Genomic DNA, 20,786 nt, shown 5'->3' with positions numbered 1-20,786 from the left:
TAGAGAAGCAGTCTCTTAATATCCAGAATTAGTATTACAAAGTTCATGAACTATAAAGATCATGCACTTTATTCATAAGACATCCCTCAGATATTCATTCTGAGCTTATGTTACTGTCATTTTAAATGAGTGATGTGGTTTTAATAAACTTTTTTCTTTATCCTTCTCATCTATATCAGGTGGGCATTATTAGAGCATGTGAATAATTTTAAGAAATGATTGTGGAAAGACAAAACAGGGTGTAGGAAAAAACTATAAAATGTGGATATAGAAGTTAAAGAGGCCAGAATTAATAAAGTAGAAGCCACCCATTCAGTGATTAATATTTATGTCTCTGAGACATCAAACAATAGTTTAATATCATCTATTTAAGAAGATGAGAAAGTATATGTATTTTAGAAAGATTTCTTTTTATCAGAAATGTCCCCAAATTAAAGTGTTATTTAAGCATGGAAAATTCACTTAGGTAAATCATATGGAATATTCAGTTAGGTGGAATATTTCTATAATAAATATATATTACTGAATTTCTAAAATTTCTCTTTAGGGATGAATCAGTTCTTTCTGGAGTATTAACCTGGTAATATTTAGAAGCTCTAAGAAGGTATGGCATACCTTAATGTGACATTAGCTTTCTCCAATTCTTAGGTATCTAGAGCCAAAATCTGGAAGTAGAGACAGTAGTCAAAAAGCCAAACTTGTAAAGATTAAATAGATTTAAAAAGATTAAATAGTATAACTGGTATATGGATTCTCTGAGGAATATTCTATAATTTGCTTTCTAATTACCAGTAGAAGCTGAGATGCAAAAGAGAAATGACAGGCTTAATAGTATAGGGGTTGATGTACTGTTACAATGAAGGCATGTTAGCTCAACAGTATTGGATAGGAGTTTCTTATAAGAATGACAGGTTAAGCATCACGTGGAACCATTATAAAACATGATGGTAGATAATAGGTGATTTTGAAGAAAGAGCATAACATCAGTTAGATTAGCACATAGGCTGGGAATATTCATTCATCCAAAAGACAGTGCTGAGCACCAAAGATCTCTACGGCCTAATGGCATCATTCAGATGTCCAGAGTTACATCGTTAATACTTCCAGCTTTGCTCATTTCAGGAGTTTCATAGGAGATCATTGCATTCGTTTACCTGTTGTGCCTCTGCCTTTTCCCTCTGGCTCTGTGACCAGGATACACCAGTTTCCCAAATGCAGCGTGACTATGTTTCAAACCTCCTTCCACACTTTTGTTAGAATGCCTTTCTCTTATTTCTGACAAGTAACTGCCACTCAGTCTTTAAAGGTATCTTATTCCAGTGTCCCATAGTCAGTGTATATACACAGATACATTATATATCTGTGTATTTTTTATAAAGCATTAACTCCTGCCACAGGCACAGGTGGAGTTCTCTTTTCCTGTGTTCCCATAGCTCTTTATGGATCCTTGTGTTATCTCATCGTCTGCTCATGTTTGTCTGCATGTCAGTATCCCCAAGATGCCGCGAGCCTTGATTCTGCCTCGTGATGTATGTAGATGAGAAATGATGATATGCTGTTTGTGAGCGTCCAATGAAGGAGAAATTTTTATTTTTTTTTAGTGTTTACTTGTTTAAAGCATTTATTATTATGCTCAGGCTGTCCTTGGAAGGTTTTATAATCTGCAAACTGTTAAAGCTCTTCTGTTTTTTTTTTTGTGTGTGTGCGCCAAATTCTGCCCTGTTAGGTTCATTCATATTTTATATATATATGAAGTAGGCTTCACTCCCAATGTGGGGCTTGAACTCATGACCCTGAGATCAAGAGTCACATGTTCTAATGACTGAGCCAGCTGGTTGTTACTTTATTTTATGAAATAAATATTCAATGTAGAAAATAGAGAGTATGTTCAAAAATACTACACTAGCCAACATGGGTAGAAAGCTCTGTTGTGTTGTGTATTATAGTGAATGTAGAAACTTGACAAGCTACCAAGAATAGTGCTGGAGGGAAAAAGCAGTATATATGCAAAGGCCCTGAAATGTGGAATACCATGGTATGTTAGGGAACATAGTTAAGTCAGAGGAGTGGAAATGTTAGTATAGTTGGAGAGAGTGAGAGATGTCCAGGCATCAGAGTGGTTAGGTTATTGAGGGAATACTCATGCAGGACCTTGTATGCCATAGCTGTATAATTCTGAGATTATTTATAAATGTGTACTATTTTATGGGACTATTAACTTTAGGCTTTTACAGCGTTAATCTTAGGTTAGCAAGGAATTTACTGACTATAGTGCTTCTCAATCATTGTAAATATTCTGAAGTAATTCTAAATTATTTACTATATTACCTTCTTCCTCAGTGATCAGAATACTTTCTGTTTTAATTTTTTTGTTCTCATTCCTATGAAGTAGATTGGGGCAGATATTATTTTACTAAGGGGGATATCTAGAAAGAGAGAGAGAAGATATGATGGTAGATCTTTTCAACTAGTCTTCTAGATTAAACTAACTTCTCAAATTAGACTTCTGTATTCTAGCCATCGATTCATTCAACTTAAAAGATGGTTGTAAAGGTTTTCTTTTTGTTTTATAAATTTCAACCAGAGCAGGCAGTTAGTACCTTTACACATTACCAGAATTTGGGCCTAACATCTTAAATTACAATTTATTAATGGCACCATTGGTGTAAGTAGTAACAGTTGACTGTATTTTGTGATACATACATTGCTGTCTTAACAGTATTAAACACCATTTTGTAACCTATTCCTGCCTCTTTCTGTAGGGTTTCATATGTCCCCAGTGTATGAAATCCCTTGGATCTGCTGATGAACTTTTCAAACACTATGAGGTAGTTCATGATGCTGGTAATGACTCAAGTCATGGAGGAGAGGCTCTTGCTCTGAAGCGGTACAGTACAATCGCTTTGAAGTATAATGCTGTTATGAACACATGTGATATGATCTCTTTCCTGTGTTAGGGCCTTGAGTAGTGTGCTCACTGTTCTTTGTCTCATTGACTCTTAGGTCAGGAGCATAGAATGTGAGAAGGTTTGACAGGACTCAAGGAACAGAAAGAAATCAGTGTTGCCTGAGCTGAGTGAGTGAGGAGTAGTGTTAAGGCAGGAACTATACTGTATAGATTGTATAGTCCTTGTTAATTAGTTTAGATTGGATGCTAACTGCAATAGGAAGCTATTGATCCTTATTATTGGTAGATTAATGGGGGATATTTTGTTTCTGGCTCAGGTACTTGATGATTATATCATTTCTATGATAAAGTGTTTTTCCATTTATAAACAATGAGCTTTTGGAATAAAAGTATTTTTCTAAGGGTTATACATAAAATTCTATACGTAAAATTCTAAGGCAGTTTTTTTTTTAAATTGAGAAAACTAGAATATTAATGTACAGTCATTAGCCATGATTTATTAAGAGACCAGGTTGTTAGAGAACATTAGCTATTAATTTCTTTCTTCCCCAATTTATGTTTAGAGATGATATAACACTACTTAGACAAGAGATCCAAGACCTTCAGGCATCACTTAAGGTAACAATAACAATGATTATATTTGTTTATTTTCAGTGTTTCAGATAATAAATCTCTTGAAATTAAAAATCTTTTTTTTTTTCCTTAGGAAGAAAAATGGTACTCAGAAGAATTAAAGAAAGAATTAGAAAAATTTCAAGGGCTCCAGCAGCAAGTAAATGCTTTTAAATACTTGAAGTGTGTTTATTAGTTGTTTGTTTATTAGAAGTTGTGTTATTAGTTGTTGAAAATATGCATTTTGCATTTTTTTAAATTTATTTATGATAGTCACAGAGAGAGAGAGAGAGGCAGAGACATAGGCAGAGGGAGAAGCAGGCTCCATGTACCGGGAGCCTGACGTGGGATTCGATCCCGGATCTCCAGGATCGCGCCCTGGGCCAAAGGCAGGCGCCAAACCGCTGCGCCACCCAGGGATCCCGAAAATATGCATTTTGTAAGCAGGTGGCCTGATACAAGTAACTTCTAGTTTACTGTATTTAATAGCTTACAGTGTATGTCTTTTGTAATTCTAATGAATGCAAACAAATATTTGGGAAGCTAATATGTAACTTCTTAAAGGTGTTCCATTAAGAATCCCATTACCTGTGAAGTTTTTTTTATACTAGGCTGCATTAATTCTAATTTTCTGACAATATTCCTAAATGGTTAAAAAATAAAGGTTCAGACAATAGTGAAACTCTTCAGAACATGTGTTATGACAAATTGGAAGTCACTAAATTGTCTACTAGTAGGGAAAGAGTTATTAACTTTTTTGTTTACATTAGTGCAGATTGAAAATTGGAGGAATGGTTATATTAACAATTTTAGGGTTTTTTTTTTTTTAACCAATGTTGGGTTTTAAAAAAATAGAATAAAAATACTTATATATGTGTATGTGTACGGACACACACAGCTTTATATAAAAATAATACATGAGAAAACCAAATCATTGGTCTCAAAAGTGGTTTTTTTAGGGTAAGATTCTGTTGGTATATAGTTTATCATATTTTCTAAAGAAAACCTTAACCAATTATGATTTTTATGTTAAAATTATATTGGCTTTTATATAACAGCTACTTAAAGAATCATGGAATAATGAATTTTATCAAACATAGTTTTCATTTGTAATAATAAAGCAGATACCCTTCAATAATAGTTGTAATATTTTTATAAAATAATTAGTGGTCCCTTTGCATATTAGTATATTGTGAATTCAGGCTTTTTGCCTTTTTTGTTTTTTTTTCACCAAAAATTGTCATTTGGACTAAAAAAAAACCCCAAATGAGAACAAGGTAACATTCTTATTACTACTCAGCTTCTGTATTTGAAGTGAAAAGAAGTTTTTAGTAATCTACCATACTTACGGTTCATTTACTCATGTTTTACATAGATGCATTAACAATTAACATGAAACATATGCTGTATTATTTTCTGTACCTGAAAACAGAGGAAACTGTTTTCTACATTTGGGATGACTATTTCACATTTAATAAATGAATTCTCCATAATGCATGGTGAAATTGCCTTGGTATAGGAAATTGACTTTTGGGGGAAAATGTATTTAAATATTGATGATTCTTATCAGCCAATATGTCTAAATCTAATGTGTAGGAAAATAAAAAGGCAGATATACTATGAAATGCCTTATTAAACTCTTTCAGATATGTATAATTCTTTAGAATATGGAAATAATGACTAGTCAGTGTAGTGTTTTATTCCTAATGTGCATAATAAATTAACTTTATGGAATATATTATTTATGCTTTTTTGTTTTATTATATATTTTATTTATTTGACAGAGAGAGAGAGAGAGTGTGAGAGAGCACAAGAGGGGGAGCAGCAGAGAGAGAAAGATAATGAGAGAGAGAGAGCAAGAGTGAAGGGAGGGAGAGGGGAGAGAGGGTGAGGGAGAAGCAGACTCCATGCTAAGCGTGGAGCCCGATGCTGGACTCTATCCCAGAATCCTGGGATTATGACCTGAGCTGAAGGCAGACTCTTAACCAACTGAGCCACCCAGGTGCCCCAATTTCTGCTTTTAAAAAGATGATTTATAATTCTGAATTAAATATTTGTGCTTTTAATGCCAGGGATAACTCTATGGCATATTTTAGCTTTTGCAAATCTTCTATGTTATAGGATTGAATCTTTTACATTTTTTTTAAAGATTTACTTATTTATTTGAGAGAGAGAAATCAATATATATATATTGATTAGGGGGATTGACGAGGAGGGGCAGAGAGAAAAATCTCACTGAGTGAAGGGCTTGCCTTGAGACTTAGTCCTGCGACCCTGAGGTCATGACCTGAGCCGAAACCAATAGTCCATGCTTAACCAGACTGAGCCACCCATGCACCCTTATAGGATTATGAATCTTATCTGCTGACTTAAGTATTGGCTTTAGAATCTATGTTTATAATTCATAATAATTTATGTTATTTTTAAGTCTTTATTGGTGTGCCTGGGTAGCTTAGTTGGTTAAGCATTCAACTCTTGACCTCAGCTCAGGTCTTGATCTCAGGGTCATGAGTTCAAGCCCAGTGTGGAGTCCACATTAAAAAATAATAATAATAAAAAAATAAAAAAACTTTACTGAATTTATGAAATTTAAGATGCTATTTCAAGACCCATAATAAAATATATATTAATATAAAATTCTTAGAAGCAGTAACTGCAGTTAGATTGTTATGCCAGTCTGCCTAATGGTAGTTTAGAAATTTGGAAGATTGTGAACTGACCAAAATTTCATTAAAATCTTATTACTTCCCTGACAGAATGTGGCTTTAGAGATTTTTTCACACTGACAATGGTAACAGTATTATCTTTTCCTTTTAATGTGTTTGTTTATGTTTTGTTTTCATTGAGGAATCTAAACCTGATGGATTGGTGGCTGACTCATCAGCAGGTAACTTAAAACAGATATTTTTTCTTTTATTTTATTTTTTCCTTCTTGCTCATTCTTCTTTTTTACTTTTGACTTTTTTCCTAATGCCTGCTGCATGAATTTGAATTGTGGTTATACTTTATGGCTTTAAAACAGTGAAAATAATAGTCATATTTTAGGTTTAGAGCATTACCTTTGAACTCCATAATTAATCAGTCAACAAAAATCTTAGTGTATTCTTAGTTCATTATATTCTGTAGTTATAAATAGACTCCTGGAATATTACATTCATACAGTTTAATGAAAAGTTAAATCTATTTTAAGGAGTGATGTACTCTTTTTCTCTTGAAATAAAATGACGAAACTAGCATCTTTGTAATTGACTTCAACTGAAGCAATGCTCAATGAATAATTAAAATTATATTTTGAGGTTAGCTGTTCTATTTACTTTCTCTCTGAAATCTTTTTATGAGAATGAAGTATTAGGAGTTGACTGCATATTTTAGTTATTTTATTTAAGACCTTGATTTTAAACAATTTCTTACTTCATTCTCATTAAAATAAATTTTATTTAGAGAGGCAGAGTATATTTCTTTCTGGTCAGTTGATGGTTATAAGAAAATAATATGTGAAGTCAAAATAAGCTTGACATGAATATTTATAGATTATTTGGGCATTATGCTAAATATTTAACTTGTTTTATATGTTTATAAATTATGACTTATGATTTAAATGAATTAGATATGCTTAATTCTTAAAATGTTGAGATACTCTTTGTAACTGGATGATTCATGTCTTTTTTTATGTTGATTGTCTTTACTTACTACAATGATTAGGATATAAGTAATAACAATTTAAGAAATGTAATTAGCATTAATTATGTATTTGAATAACAATGATACTTTTTTGTAGAACTACAGTCTTTGGAACAACAATTAGAAGAAGCCCAAACAGAAAATTTTAATATTAAGCAAATGAAAGACTTATTTGAACAGAAAGCAGCCCAACTTGCTACTGAAATTGCAGGTAAATTGAATCAGATTTTTTTAGCCAATAAATCAGTCTTGTTACCTTTCTGCCATTGTATATCCTAGAAATAAGGCATTGATTTTAGCATATTGTATTGTAGTGTGATAAGGCATTTGTTATAGACTATGGTGGTGATTACTGGAATTTAATAATAGAGTTTCTATATAAATTATTTGTCTTCTCACCTCCTCCTTTCAAAGGACTGATTTTTTCCTGTAAAATTCTTGAAATTTAGAGAAGATGAATTTTTCTGGAGGAGGGGTATGCTTAAAGATTAACAAGTAACATTTTGAAGAAGTTACATCGTATATAGATTTAACATTTGGTTATGCTAATCAATTACTTTTTTTAAAAAAATGCATGCTTTTAGGTAAAATTACATGATTAAGTCTACATTAAAATGCTAATTAGTAACTGCTGTGTGGAATTTATGTAGACAAAAACATTTGATTAGTTTAAGTTCATCTCATTTAATCAGAAGTAAAAGTTTATTGTATATATTTATGGTTATCTAAGGAATGTGAATTTGAATCAATGATATGTAGATATAAATTGGGTAATATACAGGAATTTGTAAAATTGTCCTTTCTTAGAGTTAATGTCATGAAACTAATGTTTATATAATTATCTGTAATTAGATGTTAAGTCAAAATATGATGAAGAAAGGAGTCTTCGAGAAGCTGCTGAACAAAAAGTGACACATCTGACAGAAGAATTAAACAAAGAAACAACTATAATTCAAGATCTGAAGACTGAATTGGTAATTTAGAAACCATTTATTGGAATGTACTTTTATAATTTTGTAAATTAAAAATGAAAAAATTTTGAAAGTATGGAGGAAATGGAGAAAATAAAAATTTTTATAGTTCTATCTTCTACACATATCCTAATAGGATTTTTTACATAGAGATGGAATCTATGATACAAAATTTATTATCTTAACATTTTTGGTGTTTTTATCTTAATGTTGTCTTTTTGCTAATTTCTGTATCTGCATCTCTGATCCTGACTGATTCCCTGCACTTTGGTTTTATAAATCCATCAATTTTTATTAAGATACTTCTGATTGCATTTGTAGCTTTTATTTTAAATTCAACAAGTGAAGCATCAAGTCATCATATTTTCTCCCCAACCATATTTCTGTCATTGGTATCATACATCTTCAACATTCTCACAATGTCTAACAACCTTGAATCTGTCCTTGACTCCTTTCTGTCCTTTATTAAGCACTCAATAAATATATGAACAAACTCAACCATATCAACCTGCAGCAAACCCTAATTATGCTTACATCTGCTCCTTTATTTTTATTACCAGTTTCCTAGGATAGAAAATGAGGTATTTATGCTTCAAAATGTGACATTTATCAAGTGATTGTTATGACCATTGGGTGTAGTTTGTGAAGGAACGACAAGCAAATAAGATGCTAAGGAAATTATGAATTTGCTATTTTATACCTTAAGTGGTAATACTGTTAAATAGGACATATATTGGGAAGTAGAGAGGCTTGTGGGGGAAAGGTATCAGTCGTCAATGTTTGCAGTGCAATAATTGATATCAAAGATTATTTTCATTTTCAATGTGCTTTACAGCTTCAGAGACCTGGTATAGAAGATGTTGCTGTGCTGAAGAAAGAACTGGTCCAGGTTCAAACGCTAATGGACAACATGACATTGGAACGTGAGAAAGAATCTGAAAAACTCAAAGATGAGTGTAAAAAGTTACAGGCAGAATTTGTTAACTCAGAGGTAAATAAGCTCAGTATGCCTAAAAGTGATTGTTGTTAACTTGGGTAGTATATACTGTTGAGTAAAGCCAACATTTGAGATTTTTCTGAGTGATCTATCAAAACAGGATTTGACTTTCATTTGTTCTGATTGATATTTGTATATGGTCAGTCTAGTCTGAGAGACAATATTTAACTTTGCTTTATGAAGCTAGACATTCAAAGAATGTACAAGAGTATTATTTTATTTAATAAATGATGTATATTGTGGAGAGATGATATTTAGAGTTAAATTTGACCCAAGCTAGTCAATAAGTGGTAATTGAGTTTATCTCAGTTTGATATGGGTATGATTTCATTTTTTACACTTGTATTACCAATGTTCAGAAAAAGTATTTAGGAAAAACTTAATTTCTAGTAGACTTGTTTTTCCTTGTTAATTATTGAATTACGTTGTTGAAGGAAATCTTAAAAATCAGCTAGTCTAACACTTTACTCAAGATTCCACTTCATAGCATCTGATAGGTGATTCCCAATTCTTACTAGGTGGTGTGTGTATGTGGGGGAGGGGAGTTGCATTTTTCTTCATAAGTCAGCCATTCCATTGATTTGACATTTGTTTTCCTATAATTTACATGCACCAGTTCCAGTTCTTCTTAGGAATTACACAGAATAAATTGTTCCTTTTTCCACATGAGATATTTGAAGACTGTTCATATTTACTCAGTTCTTTTTCTTCCAGGATAAACATTTTCAGTTCTTCTGCTGTTTGTCATGTGACTTGACTTTGGCCTGTTAATCCTTGATATGATTATGTCAGTATAGGACAAGTTCTAGGATATGGAATAAATATATTTGCTTAAAAATGCTAACCTTTTTCCTTTTTACTATATTACAGAGGATATTTTGTTATCTATTAATATTTTATTAACTATTATTTGTAGTTCTTAAGAAGCTCCCTTATGTGATGTGGACCTCTGCTTTTCACATTTTCACTTTAAAAATCTGAATTATAATGACATTTCAGTTTGCATTTCTCTCCTAGCGTCTTTTAAGCTGGTGATCTAAAAGCCACTCTATTCGTAATTAGTAACATAATTAGCTATGGAATATCAATATTGTAGATAACCATGTTGTCCTTTGTCTTACTTCCTCCTGAATCTTGTCAATGGGGGAGTGGTGAAAGTTTATGGCTATAATATGCATAACTATGTGAAGCTTTATGGTGCTTAACACCTCAGACCTCAAAGTTTATGAACTTCATTTTTTTTTTTTTTAATTTTTTTACTTATTTATGATAGTCACACAGAGAGAGAGAGAGAGAGAGAGGCAGAGACACAGGCAGAGGGAGAAGCGGGCTCCATGCACCGGGAGCCTGACGTGGGACTCGATCCCGGGTCTCCAGGATCGCACCCTGGGCCAAAGGCAGGCGCTAAACCGCTGCGCCACCCAGGGATCCCCAAAGTTTATGAACTTCAGATGCAGATTTCCTAAAATTGATCTTTGTAGCCCAATGACACCTAACCCTACAGTTTTTAAAACAATTTCAGAGAGTTCATGAACTTACAGAAACCAGTTAAAAGCTTCTAATAATGTAATCAAGGAGATCCTTAATCAGATAAGTCTCATGAGGAAGAAATCCCATTCTGATAATGTGAAAGCAGAAATACTTCAATCTGGGTGAAATGAGTCATTTATTTCTGTACTTAATAAGAATTACTTTTGATTAAATCTGCCTGCCCACTAGTATTTTTCTGATTTTTAAAAAATTATATTCTCTTTTGTTTAAAGAATTCCTTAAATTTCAAAACAAATGTAATGGAGTGACTAAAATTGAATCACAATAATGGCACTTGTATGATACATCTATTTTAAAGTGCAGTCCTCTCTGACCTATTCTTGCTGAGAATATGGAGTTCTAAATATACTTGTTAAAGAAGTAGAATTAGAACAGGAGAATAAATTTATATATTTACTTGCATTTTGGGAAAATATATGTGGGAAAATATTTCTGAGTAATATTTTATTTAAGAATTACTTTAATATGGAAGATTTTTATAAATTTGTATTTTTATTCATGTAGATTAAATTATATGTCATGAGGAGGTCATTTAAGATGAAAAAGTATAACTAGAGTAAGATTTGGGAGAAAAGGATTTAGTGTCTTCCTGCAGGAAACAATGATTTTTTTTTTTTCTCTTGGAAAGATGTTTCTGGAAAAGAAAAATGGCGTAGAAATCCATTCTTCACATCTTTCACATTTTCTTAAAATTTATCTTTTTAAGTGTTTGTTTGTTTATTTATTTATTTATTCATTCATGAAAGACACAGAGAGAGGCAGAGACAGAGGGAGAAGCAGGCTCCCTGCAAGGAGCCTGTGAATGTGGGACTTGATCCCAGGACCTCGGGATCATGCCCTGAGGCAAAGGCAGATGCTCAACCACTGCCACCCAGGCATACCTTTTTAAGTATTTTGAAATAAATTTTAAAATAAAGAGATTTATTCATGCTGAATAAATCATATTTTTTTTAAAACAAGGATAATAGTCCCTTCTTAGTTAGCTAATAGGTATGTAATGATTGAGACCTCACATTATACTGAAGTATTTTGAACAACTTTATTAAATAGTAGCATAAGAGTTAAAGTAATATTATTTATTATTGGAAACAAACTCTTACTTTTTGAGCACCACTAGGTTCTGGATACAATGCCAGGTATTTTAAATATATGGTCTCATTTGTTTCTTTTAACCTGCAAATGGAGTATTATGTTTGCTTTATATGTTAGGAATCTGAGGCTCAATGAAGGTCAATAACTTGTTTAAGTTCATGTCCCTCATACTAGGAAACTGGGACTAGAACTGTGGTCTTCTCCAAAGCTTGCAGTCTGTCCCTATCATGTTCTCTCTCATATGGGGTGGTCTGATGATTGCCTTAGAAGTAAATCTGTGCTGTTAATCTTGGTCTAATACTGTTACTACTTTTTATATTTTGCCATATCGTATGTTGTAATATTTATATTGAATACAACTTAAAATACTTCTGACTTGTTTTATACCATTTTCATATTAAAAAATTAATGTCTAGATATTCCATTTCATTTATTTGTTTATAACTCCATTAGTTTTTAGCTTCTGCTTACTTTTGAAATATCTGACCTATATTTTACTAATTTATTAAAATTCAATCCTATTTATTCTCATATTTGTTAGTGAATTATGAATGAAAAAATTCATATATTACTACTTTATTGAACCTAAATATTGGTATCTGAAACAAAATACATTAAAAGGAGCTAAAGGAGATAAAAATGTAATGATTTATTTGGTATTTCTAATTAAGGCTGAAGGCATAATCTAATTTACATTATTAAGTATGTTCTTGTGTTCCATTACTTTATTTATATATACCTCATGAATCATTGACACTTTTTTGGTCCAGATATTTTAGAAAGCATATAAAAAAACTCATTCCAAAGCATTTGAAAATACTTTATAAATAGCTATGTTATAGATCAGAAATTGAGGATTTAAGGGTTAAAAAAGTATTATTTTAAAAAATTTACATTATTGAAAATATCAAAGCCATAATCAACTTGTATTTGGTATTAAATGGAAATGATCTTTTAAGAATTTTATTTGTATTTGTATTCCAAGTAAATTCATTTTAAAAACTAAAGTATTTATAAAGATGGAACAAAAATGATTATACTCATGTATAATTATTAAAGAGAGTACTTAAGTATCTTTTAAAAGCATGCAAATATCAGAGATCAGATTTAGTACGTTTGGACATTTGTATTGTATGTTCATTGTGTACTTTTTGTCAGTCTTGTCTTCCACCTTTCATCCATCATTTTATTATTTTTTTTTCTGCTTTCTAATGGAGATGCTTAAACTTGAGGTAATGTGTTTTTGGAAGGTTTTTAATATTAGTAATACATAGAACTTTCTATTGTCATATGGCAATTTTGTGTTTTAAGGCAATCTCAGAACTTCAAAGATACTTTCATTTTTTTGAATCAGGCAAATTTCAACCATCTTTAAATGATTATTAGTAGTAATATAGTATTAGGGCAATAATTATTCTAAAGCACTAGAAGGATGTTTGCTCAAAATATCTTTCTTAATTTTTTAATTTAAGATTTAAGAGTAAAGATCCAATGTTGAATTCAATAACATGGCTTCAGGGAATTGCAGACTATTTTGTTGGGTCTGATATACTGGGAACAAAAATCTATTAACAACTTGGAGACGAATTACTCATTCCTTTAGTGAGTATTTTTTGAATGTCTGGGGTCAGCAACTATTTTAGGTATAGAGAATACAACAGAGAGTAAGAGTGCCTACTCTCATAAAGCTTATATTTCTTTCTTTCTTTCTTTCTTTTTTTTTTTAAGATTTTATTTATTTATTCATGATAGAGAGAGAGAGAGGCAGAGACACAGGCAGAGGGAGAAGCAGGCTCCATGCTGGGAGCCCGATATGGTACTCGATCCCGGAACTCCAGGATCGCGCCCTGGGCCAAAGGCAGGCGCTAAACTGCTGAGCCAGCCACTCAGGGATCCCCCAAAGCTTATATTTCTTTGTAGAAGCTAGACGGTATATAAATAAAGCATGATAGTCAGTTAATGCTAAGGGCTATAAATAAAAATAAAGCAGGAAAATTAACAAGTCAGGAAACAACAAGGATGTGGAGAAAGGGGAGCCCTTTTACACTGCTGGTAGGAATGCAAGCTAGTGCAGCTACACTGGAAAACAGTATGGAGGTTCCTCAAAAAGGTGAAAATAGAGCTACCCTATGAGCCAGCAATTGCACTACTAGGGTTTTACCCCCCAAAATACAAATGTAGTGATCTGAAGGGGTACATGCACTCCCATGTTTATAGCAGCAGTGTCCACAGTAGCCGAACTATGGATGGGAAGAACCCAGATGTCTATTGACAGATGGATAAAGAAGATGTGGTGTGTGTGTGTGTGTGTGTGTGTGTGTGTGTGTGTGTGTGTATGGGAATTCTACTCTGCTATCAAAAGAAATGAAATCTTGCCATTTGCAATGATATGGATGGAACTAGAGGATATTATGCCTAGTGAAATAAGTCAATCAGAAAAGGTAATTTTCACATGATCTCACTCACGTGGAATTTAAGAAACAAAACAGGATCATAGGAGAAGGGAGGGAAAAATAAAACAAGACGAAATCAGGCAGACAAACCATAAGAGATTCTTAATCAAAGGAAACAAACTGAGGGTTGCTGAAAGGGAGAAGGGTGGGGGGATGGGGTAACTGGGAAAAAAATAATAAAGCAGAGTATGTATGCGCAGTAGTGAAGCTGGCAATAACGTGGGACAGTTTTAGATAGAAGGATCAGGGAAGGTCTTCTCAAAGAGGGTGTGTGTGAGAAGTAAGCAAGAATCAGGGTGAAGAATTGAGAGCAATCATTCCCAGGAAGAGGGAGTGTAACTTAGAGCCTCAAGGGGCAGATGAGTCTGGCCTGTTATACACTGAGGAAAGTCAGTGTGGAGAACCATCTTTGTTGGAGTTTCACCCATAGTCCTACTTGAACAAGAATATATCTATTTCTTTTTTTTTTTTTAAGATTTTATTTATTTATTCATGAGAGACACAGGGAGAGAGAGAGAGAGGCAGAGACACAGAAGAAGAAAGGGAGAAGAAAGCTCCATGCACGGAGCCTGATGTGGGACTCGATCCTGGGTCTCCAGGATCAGGCCCTGGGCTGAAGGCGGCGCTAAACCGCTGAGCCACTGCGGCTGCCCGGAATAGATCCATTTCTTGCAAATTTTGACTTTTTAAAAATTTTTATTTTTTCCCTCATACAAGCATAATACATGCTTATTGTAAAAGATTAAAATGATTTATAATGTACAACAGAGAAAGTGAATGTTTTGTAATTCACTCGCCTCCTCTCCTTGCCCATGACTAAAATATACCTTTTGGTATAAATTCTTCCCACATCTTTCTTTTTTCCACCCTTGAGTAAAATAAAAAATTTCAAATGCTTGCTTTTTAAAAAATTCTAGTTAAATAAATACACTTAGTGTACAAAGGATAAATGATACACCTAATGTTTAATTCTTTAGGTATTAAAATTATAAACTCATAATGTGTCTAAAAACCATAAAATATAACAATATTTTTGGATATATTTGCTTTACATTTTGCTTGTTTTTTCTATATGTTGGAGTTAATCAGCAAGGTAGACACTAGAAAGATACTACTTACTCTTGGCTTACTACATCTTATAAACTTAAATGCAGAATCATGGAATATACTCATAATTTGCATCTTAATATATACTGTTATTTCTGTTTGTTATGTACTTTGCTAAATCCTTTGATACATAGTAATTTAAAATAGCCAAATTGTTCCCAATATTTCTATTAACATCCCGTAATGCTACTAATAGAAAATGATCTGAGATTCAAAGTTGTTAGATTGAAATAAACTCCCAATATTAATAAAAAGGTTTACATGATCAGTTTAAGAAAGAAGTTATTAGGTTATACCTTTAACTTGAATGTAGTTAAAAATAATAAATATTTAAACATTTCCTTCTTTGGAGCGCCTGGGTGGTTCAGTCAGTTAAGCATCTGACTATTGATCTTGGCTCAGGTTTTGATGTCAGGGTCATGAGTTCAAGCACCACGCTGAGCTCCATGCTGGGTTTTAAACATTTTAAAACTTAAAAACGAAAACAAACCCAGCATTTCTTTCTTTTAAGTATATAATATACATATAACATATTACATATATATCAGTTGTTATTATTGAAACATGCTGTATAAGCTGTAACTATAAAGCAGTGTGATAGATTGCTTTTCATCATATCAGAATTGGTTTATTTACATGAATATTTTCCTTAAAAAGTCAGGCCAGGAAGATATCTTAGACACGCTGTCATTCATAAAAACATTTTTGAAACCTCTTTTAACTGACTTTAAACCAGTTTGGAAAATACTCAAAAAACTAATTTCATTAACTTAGGGCTATTAAAATAATAAAAGTCCAAGTGTTTGATCATTCAGCTCAATTACTTAATCTCCTTTACTAGATGGTTTCCAAAACTTTAAGCCAAAGCACTGTCATGGATGAAGATACATACCTTTTAAAAAACAAGAATCCTTTGAAAAAAACAAAAAGTGCTGTACATACTGGAAGAATTTCCAAAAGAAGAGTACCAGAAGATCTCTTGGCATTATTGTCAAGATAAACTGATAGCCTTCTAAGGTTTCTCCCTTGAAAATGAAAGTACTCATTTGTAATATTTGATACAGATAACTACTGATGTGTTAAAAAAAAGTTTAAAAAATTTATATTTTTCATGTGAAGTTTATTTAATAATAAAGAATATAGACAATAAAAATGATTGTAATTTTGGGAATGTAATAAGTGAAGCCAATAAGCAGTATTAGAAATACAGAGTTGTTTTGTTAATATCACTTGCAGGAAACCATACTTAAAAACAGTACTTAGTCTCTTTCTCTCGAGTTGTTTGAAACTCTCATGTAAAGGAAGTTTCTATTTCCGAGAGCTTTGCTTGTTTTCTGTTATTTTTTAAATGATCAGACCATTGTCTTAATTTCATTAAAACATTTTAAAACGCATTAAAGCAAATTCATGTCCAGCCATTATACCTGATCATGGAGTGACCCAGCTTAATGAAACTTTATCTAATAAAACTATGTAACTTCTTTGGACAAAGACTTTACTTTATAGTCAAAATGATTTACCAACTTTCCAAGTGATTCTGTATGGTATGTTTGCATTTATTTAACATGTTTTTAAAGTAAAAAGAAAAGACTATCCGATAGAAATTGGGAGAAAATATAGGCAATAGCTTGCATATCTTCTTTAAATCCAGAAGGATTGAAGTATAGAGCTTCAAAGCCAGTAAATTCAAATTTACAGTTTGATGCTGACTCAGACACATAAAGTAGGATGCCAGCTCTTCATTTCTTGCATTATTAAATAAATGAAGTGCATTTTGGATAAATTTTAAAAGTTAATTTTCAGACATGTGGGGTGGCTATAGGAGTGGTAGGAAAAAGAACTGAGTTGAAACTTCTAAGTATTATTTCAATTTAACAACAGTGACAAAAATCTGTGTAACTTAAAAACCTTTGGATGCTCCTATTTCCTTTTCCATTTTAGTTTTCTCTAATTTCATTTTTCTTTTCTTTTTCTTTTTCTTTTTCTTTTTCTTTCCTTCCTTCCTTCCTTCCTTCCTTCCTTCCTTCCTTCCTTCCTTCCTTCCTTCCTTTTCTTCCTTTTCTTCCTTTTCTTTCTTTTCTTTCTTTTCTTTCAGGCTACAATAAGCCAGCTGAGGAGTGAACTTGCCAAAGGCCCCCAGGAAGTTGCTGTATATGTGCAGGAACTACAAAAACTTAAAAGTTCACTTAATGAATTAACACAGAAAAATCAGGTAAGAATTTAAATACTACATATAGTGGTGAATTGAATTTGTATCTTAAAGTTTAATCTTGTGTGTGTTACATATATATTGGCACAAGTACAATGTGACTTACTCTGGTTTTAAGTGTTAAGGACCTTCACATTGTTATGAAATCAATCTCCAGAACTCTTTTCATCTTGCAGAACTAAAACTCTACACTTTTTGAACAACAACCCATTCAGGGCCATCTTCTGTAAAGAAAAAATTCTCCTTGAGAAGTCTTGTCTTCTCTATCTCAATACCGTATTATTATACCTTTACTTCTGACACCAGATGTGTGAGTGCTCCACACAGCAGTTCTGTGACACCAGTTGGTGTCATACAATGTAATTCAATTCTGACACCATTTACTTGGAGATAGTGTCAGATCCCACAGTATAAGAGATTAGTCCCACAAGACTGTGCCCCTACCCCAACACCCATTGAAAGTCCATCTTGTTATCTGTACTTTGCATCAAATGGCTGTAGATAGGAGGCTCCTACATCCTACAACCCTTTCTTTAAGTAATTTGCTAGAGTGACTCACAGAACACAGGAAAACATTTTACTTACCAGACTACTGGTTTATTTAAAAAATGGTACTTCAAGAGCAGCCAGATGGAAGAGATCCTTAGGGTAAGTTGTGTGAGAAGGGGCATGGAACTTCCATGCTCTCTCTGGGTGCTTTCTATGTGTTCACCAACCTAGAATCTCTCCAAACCCTGTCCCTTTGGGTTTTTAAGGAGACCTCCTTATATAGGCATGATTGATTAAATTATTTGCCATTGGTGATTAATTCGACTTCCAGCTCCTCTTTCCTCCCGAGGTCTTGGTGATAGTTGGGAGTTGGTGGTGGGGGTCCAGTTGAAAGTTCTAGCCCTTTAATCCCGGTTGATTGCCACGGTGATCAGCCCTCATCCTTAGTTAGGGGCTTTTTAAAAAATCATTTCATTAACATGAACTCATTGGTGGTTGAAAGGGCTTTGCTATGAATAACAGAAGACATTTTCTTTGCTCTTATCACTTCCAAGGGTTTTTGGAGCTCTTCCAGAAATGAGAATGAAAAACCAAATGTATATTCCTTATTATAAATTACAATCACACTTTTGATGCACTGAGTTTTTGACTTGATATAATCCGGTTTCTCTGTTTTTGCTTTTAGTGTCATATTTAAGAAATAATTGTCAAATCCAGTGCCATGAGGCTTTTTCCCTGTTTTCTTCTAATTGTTTTATAGTTTCAGGTCTTAAGTTTAGGTCTTTGATTCATTTTGACTTTTTTTTTTTTTAATAGAGTAAGGTAAGGATTTACTCTCATTCTTTTGCATATGGACCTTTTGTTGAGAGACTTGTCCTTTCCTATGGTTTTGACACCATTGTTTAAATTCCTTGTGCAGGGACCATAATAATATTCTCTGTATCGTTCCAATTTTAGTATATGTGCTGCCAAAGTGAGCACCCATTGTTAAAAATCATTAGACCATGTATGTGAGTGAGTGTTTATGGGCTCTCTATCCTTATACCAGATAGTATACCTTATACCTTATACTATATGTCTGTTTTTTTTTTTTTTTAAGATTTTATTTATTCATGAGAGACACAGAGAGAGAGGCAGAGACCTAGGCAGAGGGAGAAGCAGACTCCCCGCAGGGAGCCCCATAAGAGGCTCCATCCCAGGACCCTGGGATCATGACCTGAGCCAAAGGCAGATGCTCAACCACTGAGTCACCCAGGAGCCCCTATATGTCTTTCTTTTTGCCAGTACCATACTGTTTGGACTATTGTAGCTTTTAATAAGTTTTGAAATCAGGGAATGTGAGACATTCAACTTCGTTCATTATTTTGTATTTTGTAATGTTAATATTTCCCACCTTGTTTCTTTATAGATGAGCAACAGATAACAGTTTGGGGGCAGGGCAGGTATTGATTAGTATTTTTCTTTATGTTTTTACTTTTTTGGTGGTGGGGAAGTAGGGAGTCATTAAACACTTTACTGAGTGAATTTGTTGGCTTTGCTTGAACCTAATATTTTGGTGAAATATAACAAAGGAAACACCAAAGAAAAGAACATGGTAGAGGGAGAAAAAAAACAAATTGACTATAAACTTCGAGCCTCCTTCCAACAGTCAGATAAACGAACTTGGAAGAAGATCTGCCAATTCTTGTCAAGTTGTCAGACTATAGCTCTGGCCCACAACTTAACCACAATGTCATGAGAAACCCTGGGGAAGAACCACTAGCTAAGCTCTTCTGAATTCCTGACCCTCAGAAACTGTGTGAGATAATAGATATAATTTTTACCTGCAAAGTTTTAGAGTAATTTGTTGCTTGTGCCATTGGCCAGTAGTTCTCAAACTTTTGATCTCAGGAATGCTACATATTCTCAGGTACCCCAAAGAGGTTTGATTTTTTGGATTATATCTATGGGTACTTAGTACATTAAAGATTAAAACATATATTTAAAAAATATATATGTATTTATTTTAAGAACCTTCTTAAATATTAATGACCATATTTTCCAAACAAAAAATAATGGTAATATTTTATATTTTGCAAACCTCTTTAATGTCTGGCTTAGTATTAGAACAGATGGATTATCATATCTGCTTTTACATTTCATCTGTTGTGATATGGTTGAAAGGTATGAAGAAAATTCAGTCTCATATAGATATGTAATTGGAAAGAGGAATATCTTAATAACCTTTTCAGATATATAGCTATTTTTATCTGATACTATACCAAAACTAGATAAGGCATAGTTTCTCAAAAGTTAGTTACAACGGAGAGTCTGAAACCATACCAATGCTATTTTTATACTTGTAACATTAAATTTAGTAGTTTTTCTTGCATTTTGAGTGGATCTTTCTGGTGCATGATTTTATAACATCATGCATTAGTCAGGTGGAAAATATTGGTTGTGCAGATCTTCCAAATATTGACAGATTTCATTGTACCATATAAAAACAGTATCATTTGCCAATATCACCGTCAATCTTAGAATAGACTTTAAGTAGGAGGAAGTGTCAAGCTCATGGTGATGGATACAAGTTTTCCAAAAGTCTAAGCTTCATGTGGAAGCTGAATTGTATTATTATACTATATTTATTATTTATTATAGTATCAGTTCTGTTCTCTTAAGTGACAGGTTCTTTTCTTACCCAAGTCTGAAATATAATGGTTTGTCTGTTACTCTT

At 32.8% G+C, this 20,786-nt stretch overlaps 1 protein-coding gene and 1 pseudogene across 4 annotated transcripts in view; one reads left to right on the top strand and one right to left on the bottom strand.

Moving 5' to 3' along the window:
* The window catches only part of EEA1 (early endosome antigen 1), a 112,066-nt gene that overhangs the window by 30,991 nt on the left and 60,289 nt on the right, over positions 1-20,786 (top strand). For 3 of the 4 annotated variants that reach the window (XM_072773064.1, XM_072773065.1, XM_072773063.1), the window contains 8 exons: positions 2,763-2,887; positions 3,472-3,526; positions 3,615-3,680; positions 6,368-6,407; positions 7,299-7,412; positions 8,054-8,175; positions 9,008-9,163; positions 17,468-17,584. In XM_072773064.1, coding sequence (XP_072629165.1) covers positions 2,763-2,887; positions 3,472-3,526; positions 3,615-3,680; positions 6,368-6,407; positions 7,299-7,412; positions 8,054-8,175; positions 9,008-9,163; positions 17,468-17,584 — 795 coding nt within the window. Of the gene's footprint in view, positions 1-547; positions 605-2,762; positions 2,888-3,471; positions 3,527-3,614; positions 3,681-6,367; positions 6,408-7,298; positions 7,413-8,053; positions 8,176-9,007; positions 9,164-17,467; positions 17,585-20,786 lie in introns of all 4 variants that reach the window. The other variant, XM_072773066.1, reaches the window with a different exon arrangement.
* LOC140603248 (U6 spliceosomal RNA) lies at positions 18,979-19,051 on the bottom strand (annotated as a pseudogene).

This window comes from Canis lupus, chromosome 13 (assembly GCF_048164855.1).
Source record: "Canis lupus baileyi chromosome 13, mCanLup2.hap1, whole genome shotgun sequence".
NCBI classification, from domain to species: Eukaryota; Metazoa; Chordata; class Mammalia; order Carnivora; family Canidae; genus Canis; species Canis lupus.
Note: the sequence above shows the minus strand (reverse complement) of the source record. Positions and strands in the feature narration are given on the sequence as shown.